The sequence below is a fragment of the Columba livia genome, chromosome 13 (assembly GCF_036013475.1).
Source record: "Columba livia isolate bColLiv1 breed racing homer chromosome 13, bColLiv1.pat.W.v2, whole genome shotgun sequence".
NCBI classification, from domain to species: Eukaryota; Metazoa; Chordata; class Aves; order Columbiformes; family Columbidae; genus Columba; species Columba livia.
In genome coordinates, this window is record NC_088614.1 from 10,811,796 (window position 1) to 10,832,361 (window position 20,566).

The 20,566-nt window shown below is 46.8% G+C and overlaps 1 protein-coding gene across 3 annotated transcripts in view; it reads left to right on the forward strand.

Annotated features, from left to right (window-relative positions):
• Positions 1-20,566, forward strand: part of GNAO1 (G protein subunit alpha o1) — a 145,704-nt gene that overhangs the window by 38,246 nt on the left and 86,892 nt on the right. For all 3 annotated transcript variants that reach the window (XM_065028936.1, XM_065028937.1, XM_065028935.1), the window contains exon 3: positions 10,958-11,099. In XM_065028936.1, the coding sequence (XP_064885008.1) occupies positions 10,958-11,099 (142 nt within the window). The remainder of the gene's footprint in view (positions 1-10,957; positions 11,100-20,566) is intronic.

The following is a 20,566-nucleotide window of genomic DNA, read 5'->3' on the forward strand; positions in this document are numbered from 1 at the left end:
CCAACCATAACCTAACCTAACTCTAGCACTAACCCATGTCCCTAAGAACCTCGTCTAAACATCTTTTAAACCCCTCCATGGATGGTGACTCCACCACTGCCCTGAGCAGCCTGTTCCAATGCCTGACAACCCTTTCCGTGAAGAATTTTTTCTTAATATCCAATCTAAACCTCCCGTGATGAAACTTGAGGCCACTTCTTCTTATCCTACCACTTGCTACTTGGGAGAAGAGAACAACATACTCCAACCTCCTTTCAGGCGGTTGTAGACAGCGATAAGGTCTCCCCTGAGCCTCCTGTTCTCCAGGCTGAACAGCCCCAGTTCCCTCAGCCGCTCCTCATCACACTTGTGCTCCAGACCCCTCACCAGCTTCATCACCTCCTTGTGCTCTCTCTACCATTTCAATTTCCTTCTTATGATGACGGGCCCAAAACTGAACACAGGATTCAAGGTGCGTCCTCACCAGCGCCGAGTCTATACCAGACCTCCTCATTTTGATTGCAAAATTTTCTGGCAGTGGAGGATCCATCGCAGCCTTTGGGGATTTTTTCTGAGCAGGCAGATACTCTCCCTCGGACTGTGATCCTCTGGGTGTGGTGCTTGATTGTATCCTCTGACGGAAAGGCAGCACATTGCAGTACTGGGAGTACCATGACTCAAAGATCTCTGAGCTGAGATTACTGGAGGTTAATGTTGGCTTGGCAGCACACCCAGGGGCCTGTGGCAAGCACACAGCTCAGAGATGGAGCCCCTGAGCTGTAATCATGCCAGGGGAGATGGACAGGATACGAGGAATGGCATAATCGCTCTTCCCAGAATGGATTCCTTCTCAGCTTAACATGTTAAAACATCAAAGAACTGAAAAAATCCCCATCTGCTACCAGAGCCAATCAAACACATCAATTATTGCTTCAGAAAGACAGTTGCTGCTAGATTTGATATCCCAAAAAAGCAAAGCTGCTTTAAAGCGTCTTTTTATTTTAGCTGAGTGTTTTCATGACAGCACGCGGTTCCTAATGAGCGATAGTACAGCTAGGACATACAGAAAAACATGTCAGCTGTGCAAAGATCGGCTCTAGACGCAGGGGAAGGAGCTCAGAATCCCAATGGATTTCAGCAGAACAGGGGGCTTTGGAAGCCGGGTTTGTCACATGAGGGATGGCAACCGGGTACATCCTAGCAAAGTCTTGCTTTGATACACCAAGTCGTGCATTGGCCTTTAATACCTGAGTAAAATATGCAAGGTTGCTTTGTTCTTCTTGTGGGACTTGGTGGTAGGACTTGATTATTAGGATGAAATGCACAAATGCACAAATGTCCCTTGTTTCCTCTATTGTCCGCAGAATATTTGGTTATGGAGAGCAACATCTGAACAGGTTTTGAAAGGCAAAGTCACCTTCCAGCCATCAAAACACTTCAGATGAGAAACAAAAAATATTATTTAGGTTTGGGCAGTAAAACTGACATTGAACCCATTTGCTTCATTTTTCAGGCTTTGATGATAGTTAATGACAGCTTACAGAAGTTGTGAGTGATCTAAAAAAGCCATAAAAAGCTGCTTTGTGTCCTTGTTCAGGGGATGAATTTAACAAAACCATTATGGGGCTTTAAAACACCGTTTTGACTTTCTGGAACCAGCTGTGGGATGATCCAGCAGCAGTTGGATCCCCCTTGCATCTAAGAGAACATTTAAGAGGATTAATCCCAATAATTTTAATTCAACAAAATGACCTTATGTAACATTACTGAGGAATTAATGAGAATTCTCTCATGTGGGTCATCACCGGCCGCGTGGATTTCTTTTCCTCGGGGGATCTCATTGATCTGAGGCAGAGCGTGGACAAAGTAGATTGACTATGTAGCACATTGCATGGGAGCAGAAGATAAGTCACTGGGAGCAGGAACCCCTTTTCCTTTGCTGAATTATTATTTGGGAACGCATAAACAAGAACGCAGCTGTTAGCCTCCACTGGTGCTATTTGAAACCCTTTTGGCTCCAAGGCTTTTTCCACAGAAAAATGCAATCTCATCTAATGCAAATGCTGCTGCAGGAATTGTGTAGTCCAGCTGTCTTTTTTTAATCGAAACAAATCCTGATCTAATTGTTTTTGACTGTGTTTCTTCTCTGTTCTTACTGAGCAGAGCAGGACGCATATTAAAGCTAATTAGGTGCATGTAGGGTATTCAATACTTGATCTTAATATTAAAGGCCCCTGGAGAGGGCACATTATCAAAGTTACACAACTGCAAAGTTTAGTCAAACCAAACTGTGCCAGTGGCCTGACATTGCATAAAACCCAACTCTGCGCCGCTCCCCGCTTCGTGTTGGACGTGGGGTCTGGGGCGGCACCTTTGTCCCTGATTGTGCCTTGGGCTTCTCCTCTGGGCAGACAGGGCTTTTGGGAGCAGAAGAAGCTGATTTGGGGCAGCAAGAAGGAAGGTTTATTATATTGCTTCTGTATCAGCAAGCCTGGTGGATTTATCTTTCCCCTGACCGCAGCCCTGCGCCACCATCCCCTGTGTCTGTGCTCTGAGGTTTGGTTTGGGTACTGAGCCAGCACCGGGGTCAGGTCCTTGGCAGGAACCGGTGGTTCCTTGGGGAGCCAGGAGCTCATTTCTGCTGTCGTCAGCACTTGGGAGCAGGGTGCCGTGTCTGGGTGCTGGGACTCCTCTCTCTGGACACCAGCGGCCAGTGGTCTCTGCAGGAAAAAAAACTATGATTAGGTGGGTAACACCACTTCTGTGGTTGACTCTGTGCAGTCAGGCTTGGTGTGGGAAATAATTAGGGATGCTTCATTTTCCTGACTTTGCAGTGTTAATTTTCAAAGGATGACTACGTCCCTTTTGACTACTAGCACAGTAGCTGGATTTGCTCTGCCTTCTTTTGAAATATCAGTAGTGGTGTCTTTCATTTAGCAGCAGTAATTAATTACTTTCAGGATGCAGTAGACTGTTCATGCTCTTAAACTTATTTTATACACACACTTAAAAACAAAGTATTTCACTCCACTGCTTCCTGTTACAAGATGTGAATGTTGAAACAGTCCTCACAGAGCAAAGATGGGAAGGGTCGTTGGTGCATCCAAAATGCAGGGCACAAGAACCAACCCAGTCCGATGCAGGACATGTGGCAGGGAACTGAGCATGCAGCCCAGAACAAATCATCTCTCCTCTCAGCTACAGTGTGGGGATCACCCCTCAAGAAAGCCCAAAGCCAAAATGAAGCATTGATGTAGAACTCAGTTAAAAAATAATAATAATTTTAAAAAGACTAAGAGCTGCTTCCAAAAAAACACAGGGCAGCGGGGACGCAGCACCACGTTGGGAGTTTTCTCTAGTACGCTTGTTTCTGTTTTTGGTCTGTATTAAACTGGAAATGAAGAGAATTCTGCATATATTTTGTACATCTGAAACCAAGCAGAATCAAAGGTTTTCAGGAAGATGCAGTATCTGGCCCCTACATGTCTTGACGTTCATCATCGTTAGCGCAAGAGCTGCTCATCTACAGGCAAAAAGGTGGTAGCAACGTCCATCCTGAGTAGACACAAGAGAGTTTCTTATGATTTTCTAGCTTTTTGGCCCACAGTTAAGGTGTGGAAGTGCATGCCCAGCTTTAACTAGACCTCAGGAAGGCACCAGTTACTTACAGACCTTTATATTAGGTACAAATTTATCTGCCTGAGAAGAGCAAGAATGTTTCTGCCCTGTACAGGTCCATGAAACTTTTGCAATTGATGCGAATAAACTCGGCCATTTCCAGGGTTACAGATTTCAGCAGCATTTCAATTGCCTGATGGATTTGCTTATTTTTTTTAATGTGAACCAGCTGGTTAGTTAGAATAACGTCTTTGCATGCAAGAAATACTTTGGTGGTAAGAATTCAGTTTTGAGTGACCCAAAAGTATTTCCTCCAGAAAGGAGATTTTCCCCAGCTGGGAGGCTGTCACAGGGCTCCATCAGTATTTATTGGGCTGGTGTTATAAATCCCGTTTGAAAAAATGATGCTTTTTAAAATGAGCTCCGTTTGCAGTTTTTAGGTGACCTAAGGAAGCTGTTTTTCTTTTCCAAAAAAGCGGGTGTGTAGGCAGTCATCCTGATCTCCATCTCGGAGAATTTCTTGCGGGAATGGGATGTACAATGTGTCGTTCAAGCACAGCCAGAGGGGAAGAAGAACGAGTTTTGAGAGCTTTGCACCCTGTCACGGAGGTCTGAACTGTGCCTTTGCAGTCTTTGAAACACAAGGTCATGGCCATCTGCGTTGATTTAGTTTAACATAATCCAGGAGTTTTTAATCGCATTTCAAGCTATTAAATGAGTGAGAAGAGAATCACTGGAATTTAGCTTCATAACTCCCTTGTAAACAAACTTTTTAACCTCATATCAAGATAAAAATAATTTCAAAGTAGCTGATTACCTCTAGCAGAGGATTTTCTATCAAAATTTGATCAACCCCTTCTCTTCCCTACATATTAAAGTCAGATTTTTGCATTATGATTTTCCCCTATTTGCAAACAAAGCTTACAGAGTTTTCTTCAAAATTAGAGGTTTTTCTTTTGACTCGAGCACTCCCAGCCTCGCCAGAAAAACTGCTTCATTCTGTTATGAAATGTAAAAGACTATTTTTGAAAGAAAAAGGGAAGAAGGGAGAAAAAAACCAGCAGAATTTGCCAAGCAAAAATAGATTTGTGTGTTCTAAATTCTTTGTGTAAAATCCACCTTGCATCAGTCTATACCCTGACCATATACATGTGAATGGGAGTCTCAGCAGCCTGAGCACAAATGCATCAGTGGGCAAATGCCCCAAGTCCCTCTCATGCCACCTCCCTCTGCCATGGCCCAGGTGATCTCCTGTGGCTGCAGGGAGCACTTTACACCCCATAGCATCTCACGCTCCTGGCATCAGCAGGGAAATTTTCCCTGCACGTGTCGTCCATGTGAATGAACTTCAGGAGCTCCTCGTGCAGAGCAGTGCGGAGACCTGAGCTGTCCTGCCGGGAGGGGAGCACTGTGGATGGACAGACACCCGTCCAGGTGACATGGAGCAGCGGGGGGTACAAAGGGTACCCCTGCCAGCCAAAACCAGCTCAGTGTCCCAGGGCCCCGAGAGGTGGAACTCGTCATCACTGGGGCACAAGGCTCCGTAGGGAAGCTGTGCCGTGACCTTCAAGTACCTTAATTTGTCCAGGTGAAGGTGGGGAGCAAGAACTGGACCGTTCATACAAGGGGTGATGGTTTTAAACTAAAGGAGGGGGGATTCAGGCCAGACATTAGGCAGAAATTTTTTACACTGAGGGTGGTGAAACCCTGTCCCAGGTTGCCCAGAGAGGTGGTGGATGCCCCATCCCTGGAGACATCCCAGGCCAGGCTGGATGGGGCTCTGTGCAACCTGATCTGGTGAACATGTCCCTGCTCATGGCAGGGTTGGGACTGGGTGAGCTTTGAAGGTCCCTTCAACCCAAACTATTCTCTAATCTATGATTCTGTTATTCGCAAGGTATTTGCTTGTGATGCACTTTGAGTGTAATAATCTCCCAGTAATTTCTGTAACTGTAACTTTTGGAATGTGCATTGGTATGGGAAGACTTCATTCAGCTGGAAACATCTTGCTGATTGAAAGTATATCACCTTATGTAAAACAGAAACAGTATGGGATTTATTTTCTCTTGTAGGCCATTTGAAGTCTCCATGTATGTCTTTTACAGTGATGTGGACAGTTTGAAGCCACACAGAGTTCCCTGAATTTAGCCAGAAATGTTTCAGAGGCATTAGCTCGAGGTTTTGGGGCTGATGGCAAAGTGCAGCAGACAAGACAGGGCTGTGTCAGTCCCGAAAGGAGAACCCGTCTTGCAAAGCTGTGACAGGGATGGAGGACACCCCGTGCTGGCAGGAGGAGAGAGAGCAGGGATGTCCACAACAGGCTCCGCTTGCCACCATCTCTCTCCCTCTGGCACAAGAAGGGCAAGTTTTGTACAATTAAATGTCTACAAACCTGTGATGATTAAGGAACTTCTAGCTACATACTTAGAGGCTCTGCTGGCGCCATCTCAGAAATACAAACAATTCTCCTTGAGAGCTCTTGGAGGGCAGGTGAGATACCAGAAGAAAAAAATGTAAACATGGTGCCTATCTCTAAATATAGAAGGAGAAAAGAGGAGTAAGAATTATAGACCAGTCAACTTCTAGAAGCTTTCAAGAGAATTGAACTATCAATCAAAAAATTTGCAAGCACCTAGGAGATAAAAAGGGAGATGAGTGATATCCAGCATGGATTATACAAAAATGAGGCATATTAAACTAATCTCATTTGATTTCTCGGCAAAAGTAGGAGAGGAATAGCTGGTGCCATATCTAGATTTTGGGAAAGGTTTGATACGATCCAACTTAATTTTCATAAAGTGACCTGGAAAACCAGTCTAGACGAAACTACTTCAGATCTTACACAAAAACGGATAAGTAGCACAACTCGGTTACTGGTGGCTCATGGTCAGAGCAGAAGACTCTGTTAACCAGGACTCCACAGGGTCTGGCAAGGTTGAATTTCTACAAAATTTTCAGCAGAGACTTGGATGAAAATACGCAATTACCCTTGGCAGTGATGTGGAGCCCATTGGAGGATAAACTTTACAGCTTAAAATGATCTTAGCAAGTTAGAGAAGTGAGGACTGAGTCTCTGTGCCTCAGGAAGGAGTAGGATCCAGTTGGAGAAGGTGTAGGGAAGAGTCATTGCATTTGCTAAACCTCACTGAGGTTGGAAGGGCCAGAAGGAAAGTGCCAGAATAGCTTGTCTGGGACTGGAGCAGGGAGGGGGGAACTGTGGCCTCTGCTCCAGGAGGTTTTCAGGACAGATGGACATGTATTCCCCCCAGCAGTGACCTGGACAAACTGGGTCCTCGCCTGGGCCAGGCCCGGCTGAGCTCAGCCCTCCCACGCTGGCGCCGTCCTGGGCCTTGCCCAAAGCTGCTGTTTCCCAGCTGCTGGGGCAGAGCGTGTCAGCAGCCACACATGGCAAAATTATCTCTGGCTTTGCCTTCTTAATACGTTCGCTTTGTAGTGAAAGGCTGAAGGCACGTAAGTGCTTTGTTGAACGGAAGCCAAGGCGAGCTGCTATGCAGAATGCACCCCCCTGTTTCCAAGTATTTCATTTATTTTGTGATTAAGCAATAATCACTGAGACACTGGGCACTTCGTCAGGATTAATGACTTGCTAGGGGATGGCAGAAGATCTGATCTGCAGTGGAGCCATTTTCCCCAGCAAATACCTGTCTGTTAATGCCATTCTAAAATGAGTATGACAACATAATATGCAAACATATGGGGTTTGCTGTTAGCAGTTGAGGGATGGGGAGCAGGCATTAATAAGTACATTAGACAATCAGGTTGCTTCAGTTGTCTCTCACCATTCCATTCAGAGCATGGTGTTTCATTAGTCACTTGGTGAATGAAATGTCTTTTTAATTGCCCAGAATCGCTTTTAAAAATTACAGCATTGTCTCCCCCCACCCCCAGCCCCCGGGGATCCTCTTAAATCCCTTTTTTTCCTTTGCCCTGGAGAGAACCGGCTCCAATGTGGCAAAGAGGAACCTGCCTGCAGCAGTTTCCTTTGCATTTCAGATACAGGATAAAGTATGAGCGAATTAGAAAGCAGAGGATTCACATTTTTAGTGTTGAAAACCCTCTGTTCCCATTAATTTGTGGGTTGCTTAAGGAGTAGCTCACCCTGCCTGTACCTTTAAAGACTTCTCAGTCTTGACACACTGCTTACTTCTGTTAGTTCCTACCCACTGTGTGTTTTTAAAGCTCACAGCTCACTACAGTATCCAAACCCCATTGCTTCTTGTGTCCTGGGGCACCCAAGCTGGCTCAGGCACCCCCCTAACAAAATACCCCCCAAGAGTGTTGTTGGAGCTTGACGTGTCCTCTCGGCAGTAAAGCACAATAGCAGGTGAGAAGAAAGGTGTATCCCCAATGGGTGAGTAGCAGCATCAACATTTCCAAAGGTCTATGGAAAAAGCTGCCACTGGAGTTCAGCCCTCAGATGGCCAAGGCAAGCAAGAGGAGAAGCGTTGACTAAAAGCATATAGGACAATAAACCAGTTCACGGTGTCCTAGCAGCCTTTGGAACGGCACTAGTCAGCGGGGATTTGCTCGCTCAGATATTAGGTAATGTTCTAACCGCATGATTGATTAATCCATAGGTACTTCCTACAGCAAAACTTCAATACTGGCATCCACAGCACTGCTTTCAGTTGCCGTGGCCACCTTCCCGGAGAGGTTTCACAGAAGAACAATCGGGGTGTTTTTTTCCCCACGATCTTTTCTGCCTCCTTTAAAAGTAATGCTTTTATGTCTGCGCTTTGAACGATGTTGGCGTTGCTGCCCAATCAGCATTATGTTTGCTGAGGGATATCAGAGCTGTTCTCCATTACTTAGTTCTGCCCATTCAACACAAGGAGCCCTGTTACTTGATGGAGAGCTTGCTGGTTGGAAACACTGAGTATATAGAAGTGAAAATTCCAGGCAACAACTTCATGGTGCAAGGCCAGAGATGGTTTAAGCTCTGAAGAAGACCAAGGCTCACCTCTTGCCCTCTTTTTGCTGTATCAAGTCCCTAGCTGGTGCCTGTCAGTGAAAGACAGAACCAAAGCCAGCCTGAGCTGTGGGCACCACTCCGGTCTCCACCAGTGTGGTCCATGGCTGGACCAGACAAATCTCAGCTGCATCCTTACACTGCCCCTCATGCCTGTCCTCTTCTCAGCCCTTTCTTATCCGCCTCTCACCTCTACTTCTCCAAGTTGCCCTAACATTTAGACCACTCTGCCCCAAAATCCAACCCCGAGCCAACCAGACAGAAAGAATGAATTATTTCTGGTGATGCTTTTGCTGCCTGCCTGCCTCCTGCGGGACCCCTGCTCTGCCGAGCTTCTCGCTGTTGTCCTCGTAACTGTGAGGAATCGGTGCTGTACGGTCCCTCTTGAATTCAAACAGGGTTGATGCAGATCCTTGTGCTTTGTACCAGCCATAACTCTTCAGGTTTGACTGCAACTTTTGACAAAGAACACATTTCCCGGAAGTTCAGCAACTTCTCTGAGTAACAGTAAATGATCCATGAGATGTGGTGCTGACACGGCTCTTCTGGCCCTCCGCCTTCTCTGTTACTCAGATGTTGCTACTCCAGACCTTGGCACAAGCACTGGATTCATGCAAAATAAAAGCTACAGAGTACAAGGTCTGCTATTGCCCACATCTCTTCATCAAAATCAAAACTAGTTATAGAAAAAGTTTGGACAAATTGGCAAGTCTGAATTTACTAAGTCAGAACAGTTTTCATCCACCCCTGCTGAGGGGAGACAAAAGCGCAGCCCCTCGTGCTGTTCCCGTTCCCCCTTCCTGGGGCTGAGCGACCTGAGCAGGGGACTCTGCCCAGTTCCTTGGATCAGTGCCTTTAACATTTCCTGGACAGCAATTAATTTGAACCACCGTTTGTCTTGGTCTTTTTCCACTAGTAGTCATATTTTTCCAGGACTTGGAGGGTGTTGGAGCAGCTTCTCCCAGGAGCTCAGTGTTCAGTGACGAGTGAGAGAAGGTTGTGGTGGGGAGAGCAGAGAGTCAGTTGCTTGTGTTAGAAAACCTTTCTGTGAGCTTCACATCACGGGGAGTAGGTCTGTGTCTTTGTCAGCATGTTTCCATCAGCCTTGTTCTTCATGTAGTCATCTGTTAATAACACGGGGCTGGCATCCAGCCCCATTCTCCGCTGCCATCCCAGCGCTGTATCTATTGCAAGCTCGCTATGATCCCTGCGAGCGCTGCCTCTCCCCGGGGGGATGCCAGCAATGGCCAGGACCTCGGTTTGTACATCTGACTTAGGAAAAAAAAAAAGAAATAAAAATCCTGTTATAGACAGGCTGCGAGGTTTGATCAGTGTCCAGGTCTGTTACTGGAGGCCTCTCTGTTGTCTAGTGAGATATGAGGATGAGCAAGCAAGGACTTCATTTCAGCTAAGCAGATCATTCTCTCTGCCGATATTTAAGAGACAGGATCATAACTTATGTCTTCACTGGGAAGAATTATTGTCAAACACAATTAGCTCTGCAGATCCTAGCTGTTTTCTAGACACACCCGGGCATAGTTCTTGAGCTACTTAGATATGAAGAAATTACAGGGGTCAGTCATCTGACCAGAGCAAGGAACTGCAAGAACTCGCTCCATCAAATAGTTCCTTTTGCAGAGTTTAATAGAGACTAATACAGAGAGCGTCCATCCCACAGAGAACTGTGGATTTCATTCCCATGGTGCTTCAGGAACGATAACATAACATGACATGCCTCTAGGCAGAAAAACTTCCAGCACTGTTTTTAAAGGAGGGGGGAAGGAAGGAGGAGGTGCGAAGGGTTGTAGATACTTAAGATGCTGCACAACTAAGTCACTTCCCCGCTCCATGCCTGTGTCCCCATGCGCACAGGGATATTTCCACTCTGGTTTGTTCTGTAAGGCACCCCAGGAGTTACTATGAAAAGGACTAGACAAGAGCTAGGGTTTTTCTACTACTTATTTCAGTGGTTAAGATCTGATCTGATGGTCACTGGAAGCACTGAACATACTTCCATGGACTTTGACAGGAAAGGTAACATAGGACCTGGAAACCGCCCCCTGTGACCAGTGAGCACAGGAATACAGGGCGTTCCAGGCTCCAGTGTTCATGGTTCGGTTGGGAGAGAGGGACTGTATGCGCCGAACCTGCACAAAACTTCATGAGAGAGAGCTAAAGGGATGCTAATCCCCGGCACTGGGCTCAGACACACTGCTGGTGAACAACTAGAAAGTTTCAAAAGAAATGCTGACTAAATTAAGTGAATCAAGCTAGCAGATGTGCTCTTCAAAAGAGCACAGCTGTCTTTTGAACGCCTCCCCCGTTGAAATTACATTCTCAAGAGGTTCTTGTCCTTTGCATTTTCTTCAGGATCATCCACGAGGATGGCTTCTCTGGAGAAGACGTGAAGCAGTACAAGCCAGTGGTCTACAGCAACACTATACAGTCACTGGCAGCTATTGTACGTGCCATGGATACCTTGGGCATCGAATATGGTGACAAGGAACGACGGGTAAGTGAAAAATCACCACTGCTTGGGTACAGAGAACTGAGCACCTGGAGACCCCAGAGCACAAACAGGAGGCACTTGCACAATCTGAATACCTTGGAGGGAAAAGCAGGGTGGGGAGGCGGTTTACATCACTGTTGTGTGCCTGTTGCACACACGGCTTCTGCAACAAACAGTGGCACAGGCATGCCATTCATACATCTGTGCTAGGAAGTGTAGCCCTGGGGACCTTGGTGTCACAACAGCCACAATCTCTCATGCTCTGGCAGTAGCCAGGTCAGTACAAAAAAAAATCTGTTATCTGCAGACAGCCTAGATGGGAGGTACTGATAGGCTTGGGGAAGCGGTGAGAACATGTGTCGTGTCTACTCTGCATGTGCTGGATACACAGGCTGCAAGTAGAAGTGTCTCGGGGAGAAGTCTTGCTGCTGTTCAAACCCCTTCCACCAGCCTGATAACATAGGAAAGCTTTTAGGATTACCTTGATTTTGCAGGGCCTTGACTGACTTTTACTCACACTTCCCCCATTTGAGTGTTCCCGAACAATTTCGCTTGTGAACAAGGGGATGTATTACACCAGTGAGGTTGTTATGGACAGGGTCTTAGCCAGCAGCGTTAGCATGTGTCTTATCAGAATAACTGTGTGAGGTCTGGCAGCCTTCTCATGCTATACACCTTAGCCAGCCTGTCCTTTTACAGTTGCTACTCTGTCGTTACTTTAACCAGCTCCCTATTTTTAAACAGTGGCTCCTCTGTGAGGTGCCCCATCCAGCCTCTGCCTTTCCTCTTTGCATTTCTGGCTCAGACCAAGCCCACACTGAGAAACTCAGAGCCACACAGAAGTCAAGACCACCCTTTTTTTTGCATGCTCCCATCCTGGAGAAAGTATAACTACTTGGTTTCACTGGAAATAAAATAATTTTGGATTAAAGACCTGGTAAAGGCAATGTCCTACATGACACTGAATTTATCATGACTATTTTTAGGTAGCTATGAAATGACAGATGTACGACACACCCCGAACTCCTTATCTGGGGGTTGATAATAAAAGCATTCACTAGAAAGGATGCCAAAATCCTGCTGTGGTGTTACTGTATGAAGAGGTACCTTATTTCTCCCCATCGCAAAGGAATATTTTGATTTCTTTGCATCTAGGGATTTTTCCCACAGGAACTCTAAATCCTGGAGACATTTACATCCCGAACATAGAGATGATACCATAATGGAGTTCTTGTGAGCTTGCCGAGAACTAATGCTGATGGCTTTCAAACTGAATACATTAATCTGTTGATTACTCGGTGACTCAGCTCTCAGCTAGGCAACGTATCTTGTCTCAGCTAAAAACCTATGCCCAGGAAAACAGAAACAAATCATTCTCCATGTCTGATAAGTAGTCTGTGGCAGACAGCTTTAAATTGTAAAATTTCGTTGGTTTTTTTTTTTTTTTTTGTAATGCTTGAAGTCTTAATTTGAGGAGGAAAACTCAGCGCTGCTTTAGTTACAGGCCTGGCAAAGTACGAGGTGTGGAGTGGGAGAGCTGCTATCATGATGGCCAGGAATGAGAGGTAGAGTGTTGGGCTGCACAAAATACCTTGTCTGTTCATAATCCTATGGAAAAGATGCCAAATGTCCCTAAGATCATATGATAACTTGGGCTGGAAAGGACCTCAGGAGGCATCTAGCCCAGCTTCCTGCTCAGGCAAGGTCAGCTCTGAGGTCCAGCCAGGTTGCTCAGAGCTTTATTCAGCCGGGTCTGAAATCATCCAATGCTGGAGACTGCCCAGCCCCTTTGGGGAACCTGCTCCACTGCTTTACTGACCTCACATTGAAGAGGTTTCTCCTTATGTCCAGGGTGAACCACGCTTCTTTCAATTTGTGCTTCATGGCAGTAGGGATCCTGAGTTACGCCTTGCAAAGTAAAAACCAAGTTAGATTAAATTTTCCCCAGTTTAGTTTCCCCTGAAGTATTTAGTCCTGGAGGAATTACTTCTGTCTGAAAACACTGTCATGCTGACCAAGTACAGACAAGCCTGCGACAAACCACATAAACCAAGCCACAGTCTGGGAGGGCTGATTCAGAGCATCTTCTCCCTTTGTAGATGGGAGCAATATTCCTTCATCCAGCAGTAGACAAAGGGGAAAGAAACCAAGTCTCTCACGTTGTTGTCTTCCACTTGCTCCTTTCTCTTAGTCAATCTCCACAGAAAGTTGCTGTTATTAGTATGAAATAGTATTTATTTTAATCTTACAAAGAAGCACATGGCTTCTGCTACCCTGCTTTTGTTATTAATACACAGCTGCTATAAAGAGAGGCCATTAAACAGGCGATTTGTTGAGTATTATGCTACACGGTTCATCCCTTTTCAAGCAAAGCTTTTCTATTTTAAAAGTCATTTCTTAGCCAAGGCTTTCCAATGCAAATATTTTAGCGGGGGATTTTCCCCTACTCATCACTTAAGACCCCAAGAGAAGAGAGCTCAGGAGGGGGAGCCAGGGCTGTGGCTGCTCGAGCCTGATTCAGCAGCAGGGAAGGAGAGGACACGGACCCAGGACACGTTTTCCACTGGGGCTGCTTGGCTCTCGCAGCTTCCCCCACCCCGACTTCATGGGAGATGCATCTGCCCCTCTATCCCTTCCAAATGGCACCCTGACAATGTTCGGAGAAAAAAAAACCCTCCCTTACTTAATAAATGCGAATGAGATGATTTGTGCTTTTGTTATTGAAATAAAATAACCAAATCCTCTCTCACTGTTCTCATTTTTCTCCTGCCCATAATTATATTTAGTATTTAGTCTAATAGAAGTGAAAGACTCGGGGAAGAGTCCAGACCAAACCCCTTTGCTTTTGTCAGTCAAAGTGAGCTCAAGGTAGGAAATAGGAGCCAAAACAACAAAATAAATCAGAAAAAGCAGATGCTCCAGGTCTCGCTGACCCTCTCTGCTGATAAGAACCTGTCCCCTGGTTAAGAACAAAACAGTCTGCATGTAGCATTTCACTTTTATACGTGCTCCTTGTCCAGGAGAGTGGGTTTTCTTGCAGCTGCGCATGGCTCAGGAAAGGTTCATGACCTGTGGGCAGGACCTAGGTCCTTGTTCCACATCCTTCAATGCAGGGAGGCAGGAGCATATCCAGCCAGCTCGTGGCACGCTGTTACTGCTACACAGCCCCGGAGGTCAGTCTGAAACTCCGGAAAAGCTGTGCAAGTGCAAAATCACAAATCCTTTACGTATTGGGAGAGGTCAAGGGAAAAAGGAACAGTCAGTGAGGAGGCAGGAGCCAGCTGCAGGAGGAGTGGCAGCCGTGGTGTTTGTCATCTCCGGAGCCATCACTACCCAGGTTTGGAGCCCCGACTGGCCAAGAGCCAGGGGTTACACAGGGGAAGAGGGGCAGAGGTCTCGCCTGGCTCAAGACCCTCCAGCTGGTCCATAGGGCACTCCTCAGTCCTTACCTTTCTAATCAGATTAGCAGGCAGGAACAAGTCGGGCTGTAGCCTCTGGATTAAATGGTTCTCTAGAGTGCAAACGTATTAATAAAGCAAGCTCCTTGCTGAGTCCCTGTCAGTGTACTCAGGCAGGGCAAATGGGAAACGAAGGTTTGAAGCCAGGAATGCAGAAGCCAGTACAGGTGGCTGGATCTGCTTGAGCAGGAAGGGCAGGGAGGTGATGGGTTTTCATCTCTCCATTTGAAGAGCCAGTTCCAAAGTCTGGCTTCAGAAATCCCAACCAGAAGGCATGTAAAGTCTCTTTATCAGTGAGTCAGTGCTGACCTCAGAAGCTGCTTGGAAATAGTCTCACTCAGGTGAAATGCTGGGCTAGGGGCTCTGGGGGTGTCCACAGCTTGGAGTGTTCCCAGGCTGCAATGCACCTGCCGAGGCAAGCACACTGCGCCGTGCAGGCTGGTGTGAAAACAGCTGTGGACCGTGTTCATATTAGCATAAACAATACAGAAACAGGATGAAATTGTTCAGAAATTACCCAACATATGATCTTAATATCAGCCGTGTGGCTCAGATACAAGTGTCAGAGGTGGCAGGGTCACAGGACCAGTGCTTGGGGTCCAGAGGTGGCACATAGTGACCTTCAAACTGAACATTTTTCCTAGTGGGAGTCTGGGAATGTCTCTGCTTCAACTTGAAAGGGAAAACTAAAAAGCCACTAAAATGTTAAAAAATTCTGATAGGGAATTTTTTTCTTTCAGGCTTTGTAGCAAAATGTGTTTGGGATGACATTACGCTTTATATAGTGTGTTACTCCTGAACTGTGAGCTAAACAAAAATATACCTGAAACATTTTAAAATAATTGTTAGCAATATTAAAAAATTCTGTTTAATGTAACTGAACAGCCCACCCAAGACAGCTGGCCAAGGGGGCCGCGGGCACTCGAGCTGTGTTTAACCTGCTTCTGAACAACAGGGTGCTAATGGAAACTCGGTGCTTCTCACACCATCCCCTCCGCACGTGCTGAAGGTGATTTTAGGAGCTGGCCTGATTTTAGGAGCTGCCCTTTTCCCCTTGCTTCTGTTCAGCAGTTTCAAGACTGGGGACGCAGCCGCTGTCACCCGCTGCAGGAGAGAGCAGCCTGTGGAAGGAGTTCTCTTTCCTAAGACCTGCTCCTGTGTAACTGGCTTTTTCTACTTGTCAGCTCAAGATATTTGTGGATTTGACTTCATTTCAGGCAGGTGTCTGTTTAGACCAGCTGGCTCCTACTGCATGTTCCAAACCCAAAGCTCTCTGAGAAATGCAAAAAAGCTGCTAATAACTTTAGGGAGGGCAGGCGAGGTTAATCAGGCACCGCCGTGCTGGTAGGAAGCCTCCGTTTGCTGACTGGTAGCTAATGGGATGATCTGGGGATGGACACAGGATTCCTGGGTTTCTGCTGCTGCAGGGGGACATGGCCAGGCCTTGTAAGTGATGGGACCGTCACAGCGGTGAAGCGTAACTTGGGGCTGCTTTGTGCAGGAGCAGGATGGAGTGGGAGAAAAGGCAAAATGGAATAAAGGGGCATTAGCCACCCTGTTAATTTTACCGGGTTGTCAGCATTTGTCTGGATGTCCAGCTGCAGCCAAGGTCTGTTTGTTTGCTGCATGCCCTATAGCAATAGCCACAGCATGTATAGAACCCTTTCTGCTATGCTGGGTCTGCTGGGCTCGTCACAGTAATAGCACCAGACAAATATTTCAGCCTGCCCTTCACTAAGGTGTAAAGATCTGTCACTCTTTTGCATTAAGACCAAAGCTGTCTTTCTCTCTCACCTTCCCCTTCATCTCTCCACGGGCTGCGTTTCAGTTACCATCATTCAAGTTTTTGAGCAGTGGAGACAAATAAAAGCCAGGGCATTTCTCGCGAGGTGGGAAACGTAAAACAGAAAGGAAAGCACTTGTTATTTTCACAGCCTGCCTTGTTGCCGGGGAGATGGTTGGCTCATTCAAGAAAGCCTGGTTGTCGCTGGCTGAGATGGCCCATGTGCTGGGGATCATTGCTGCAAAATGAGGCTGGAGGAGAAAGAGGGAGACTGCAGAGAACAAGGGGAATCCCAGAGTCAGCTCCCTGTGCATGGTGCATGGTGCGTGACCCACCAGCCTCGCTGCATCAGCTCTGGAGTCTCTCCAACCAAAAGCTCCATCTTGCACATCCCACTAATGTATTTTCTTCCTGTGCCGCCTTCCAGTCCCCTAAGCCCTTGAAAATACAAAATCTTTCCCTAATAAATGTTCGCAGTAAAGTAACAGCAGAGTGTGAAGACAGTTTATGGGAGCCCTTTTCTCCAGCTAAGAGAGCTTGAAACAGTCAACTTGGATGACTTTGCTCTGTCTCTTAGGGAGAGTCGAACTCAAAGAGATCCCAGCCAAGTTGGCTGAGACCCGCAGCCAGACCCAGGGGACCTTGTTTTGCTGCAGCAGCACCGGCACATTGGCTCTGCACGACTGCAAAGCTGGAGTCCTGATCATCCAGTCAATGACAGATGATGATCTTCACATAGCAAAAAAGATCAGCCCAGAACTGGTGTCTGGTTCACTGCAGTCATGCTTCTAATAAAGGTAACATTAAAAAGGGAGACAAAATAAGCTTGTGTCGTGGCTACAAGAACATCAAGGCTTGGTCTTGTAGACAGAATTTGGCCTAGAAGAGCCATCCAATTAAATAAGCAGGTTGGAGGGTTGGAGGCTGCCAAGTCTTCATGCAGAGTTTTACTTAAGCTAATTTTGTCCAACCTGGGTAGTTAAAATAGAAAACTGGTGATTCATTTAGGGCTAAAATGTGATCTTAGCTCTGGCACCACACAGATTACAGCTCTTTATAGGACAGCAGTAGTGATGATGAACAACAGGCAGGATCTCAGCCTTCTGCAGACCTGTCACAGTGCTGGTGAGCAGGAAGAAATCCTGAGTTTGTGAAGGAGGGAGATGATACCAGCTCTGAGGAAAAGGGGAGGGATGGAGACTCAAATAGATTAACAACCTAGAAAACACAATAGCAGTGGCAACAGCTGGGTTCTCTAGGCAAGCGACTGAATTGCGTGGACACCGCTGCACCCCGAGGCGGCACCAACTTGACTTTCTCCCAGCAGAAGACTCTCAATCACTGACGGGGCTCTAGAATCCCAAACTTCCTCAGGCTGGCCCAATGTACCCATTTTTAGTTAAAACTCCTAAAGAGTGAAAGAAGGCCATGTGAAATAGAGCCAGAGGGAAACAGCAGAGAGTGGGCGGCAGTCGCGTAGCAAGTTGGAGACGTGTGTCGAGTGGAAGGAAGGCTGCTCTCTGCAAGGTGCCACCTTGCTGAGTGGTTGATGAGCCAGCGTGATGTTTTTCACATTGGTCCTGCTTCGGAATGCTGTCTGTGATGTAGGCATGGCAACGCTTTAATCCTCACTCAAAAGTAAACACTGGGTCTGCTTTTCACGTTCTCCCCAGTGGTGAATGGGCAGCAGTCAGGGGACAGGGTGGGACAGAAGTTTGCCTGATCTTCCAGTCCCTCTGTGCAGTCAGAAAGCTGTTCCTAAGAAATGCATTTATAAGGAAAAAAAGAATATTTTTATGCTCTTCAGCATCATTTCTGAGTGAGCCAGATGAGAATAATTGATGCAATTGCACCTCAAAATGCCACTCAGGTCTGTTTCTTTGGTGGGCGTTTGGTGTCAGCCAGACATGGTAGCTTGGTGGCACTTGCCATCCATGCCGCCTTCCTAATTCTGAGATTAGCTTTATAGCTAGCCACCCTATAAAACCACTGACCAGAACAGATACCATCAATTAAAATTAGCCTTTTAATTTTCTTTTGAAGAAAAACAGAGGAGGGAAAGAGATGTCTCGGGAGATGATTGATAAGAGAGAGACCACAGTCATCTAGTTCCAACTCCAAGCTCCAGATTGAATCTAATCACATCTTTCACCACCTAAAGAAGGTTTTAAAGATAATGGTGCCTGAATCTCCACGGAGAGACACAGTGAGGGGTCAAGGCAGTGGTCAGTGGTGAATTTCAGATGTACACGGGCTGGGCTCGTAGCGCTTTCCCTCTTCTCTCCATGCCATCAGGAGAGATAAGGACAACCTGCTCTGGAAGGGCCACCCAGCCCTTTGGGCATTAGAAGTATGGAGGGGTAAGAGAGGCCTGAGGACTTTTGTATATGGAAGAAACAGTAAAAATAGGAAATACCCAAAAGGTGATTTTTAAATTCTGAGTATTGCCTTCCCCTTCAGGCAGCCGCCCGGAGAAACGCTTGTCAGATGACTTCTTCTGGCATTGTTTGCTCCCTGGCTGGTGGAAGCACAACCTCTTCAGGTGCAAATCCATCTTTAGATCTGCTTTTTTTTTTTTCTTGTGCCTCTGCTTTCAGCTGCCATTCCAGGCTTGATTTCTGAGTAATGAAGAACACCAAAGGGTGCACTTGAAAAGAATGCCTGACATCCCCCAAATTGTCCAGCATCCCTGTTCCCTATGAAATGCAGAGCCGGTGCTGTAGGGAGGTTCGGCTTTCCTGCTCCTTGCATGCAGACTTTCTCTTTTCACTGACAGAGGGATGTATTTTTCCTCCACAAGCTTCATGTGTTTGATACTTTTTTTTGGATGATGCAGGGAGTATTTTTAGTTTGAAAAGAAGAAGAAAAAAACCTGTACCCTTGGAAGAAGGGCTGCCTGCCTTCCCCTGTGAGATTTGTTATTCAAATGCAGCGCAGTTAGGGCTGCCAGGGAGGTGGTGTGACAAGGAAGCATTGAGCACACAGGGGAGAGCGAAGCAGCCACGGGATGGTGACATTAGCGGTGACTTACTGAGAGGTGGAGTGCTGCTTTCCATTCCCACAACATACCAGAGGAAGATAGCTTCTCTGGGAGCCCCTGAAAAGTGCCAGAGCAGGACAACACGAAAGGCAAGACGTTCAAAAATGTTTGGCAGAAGAGCACAGCTGGAGCAGAGCCCTGAGAAGGTGAAGACTTCCCCTGTGCCCGCAAAGGGGCTTCCTGGCAGCTCCTGGGTGCAGGGTGGGCCGCGAGTGAGGTGAGGGGCTGCTCCACAGCACCACCCGCTCCTTCCCAGAGGATGGCACAGCCTGGCCAAGGTGGATTTTGGCCCATCCGATGGGGCTCAGCGCAGCCGCTCCCCGCAGAGCAGACAGCAATGGCCTTGCCCTGGGCAGCATCCGGTGTCAGTGAATACTGTTTGACTTTCTCTAGAGCCTGTTTGTCCATGAAGGGACTGAAGGACCTGTCATCCAGAGCAAAAAATACATCTGGTTATTTGATGTACTGCACAACTGAGGAGCTGAGGTTAAATACATGCCATGGCAGAGGCTTCAAAGATGCTTATATGTGTTTCTGACTGTATGGGTGATCGGACACTTGCTCCAGTCCTTCCAGAAGGTCACCACCATTTTTGAGACTGAAGTTCATGTTGCACTTGCTTGCATCCTGATGCAGACAGGGTGCTGTCTCCAGTTCTGATTGCAAGTCAGCTCTCCCAGCAGCAATTGCAGATAACTACAAACTACTCAGCACATTTCAAATACATGTCAGTTATTAAGTGGATTTATTTCCATCTCTGGGAAGCGTTGGGAAGCACTGCTGAGTCACACTGCTTACTCACTGGTTTTAGGAGTGCCATTTAAAATATTTGTTTTCCAAATGCCTTGTGTGATGTTCCTATTATTTGAATATCTCCAGATGTGAAATGAAAACATTGATTCAGGGTATCCCTGGCCTTAAACAGATCTCTGTTGTGTTAACTCACAAAAAGACCTAAAACAAATGTCTTGGGAAGGGACCTCTCCTGTGGCCCCATTGTTTGATGTTTGTTCAGGGATGGCAGTGAAGGGTAGCACAAGCTTTGCTCAGAAGCAGCGAGAGCTCAGGCAGGCTGGGCTTGTGACAGTGGTTTGGGAAATGGGAAGGGAGGGAGGAAGGAGAATCCGGAGCAGCCGCCTATCTGGGTCTGGGCATATGGGAGAGGAGGGATGGGGGCCATGGTCCCTGT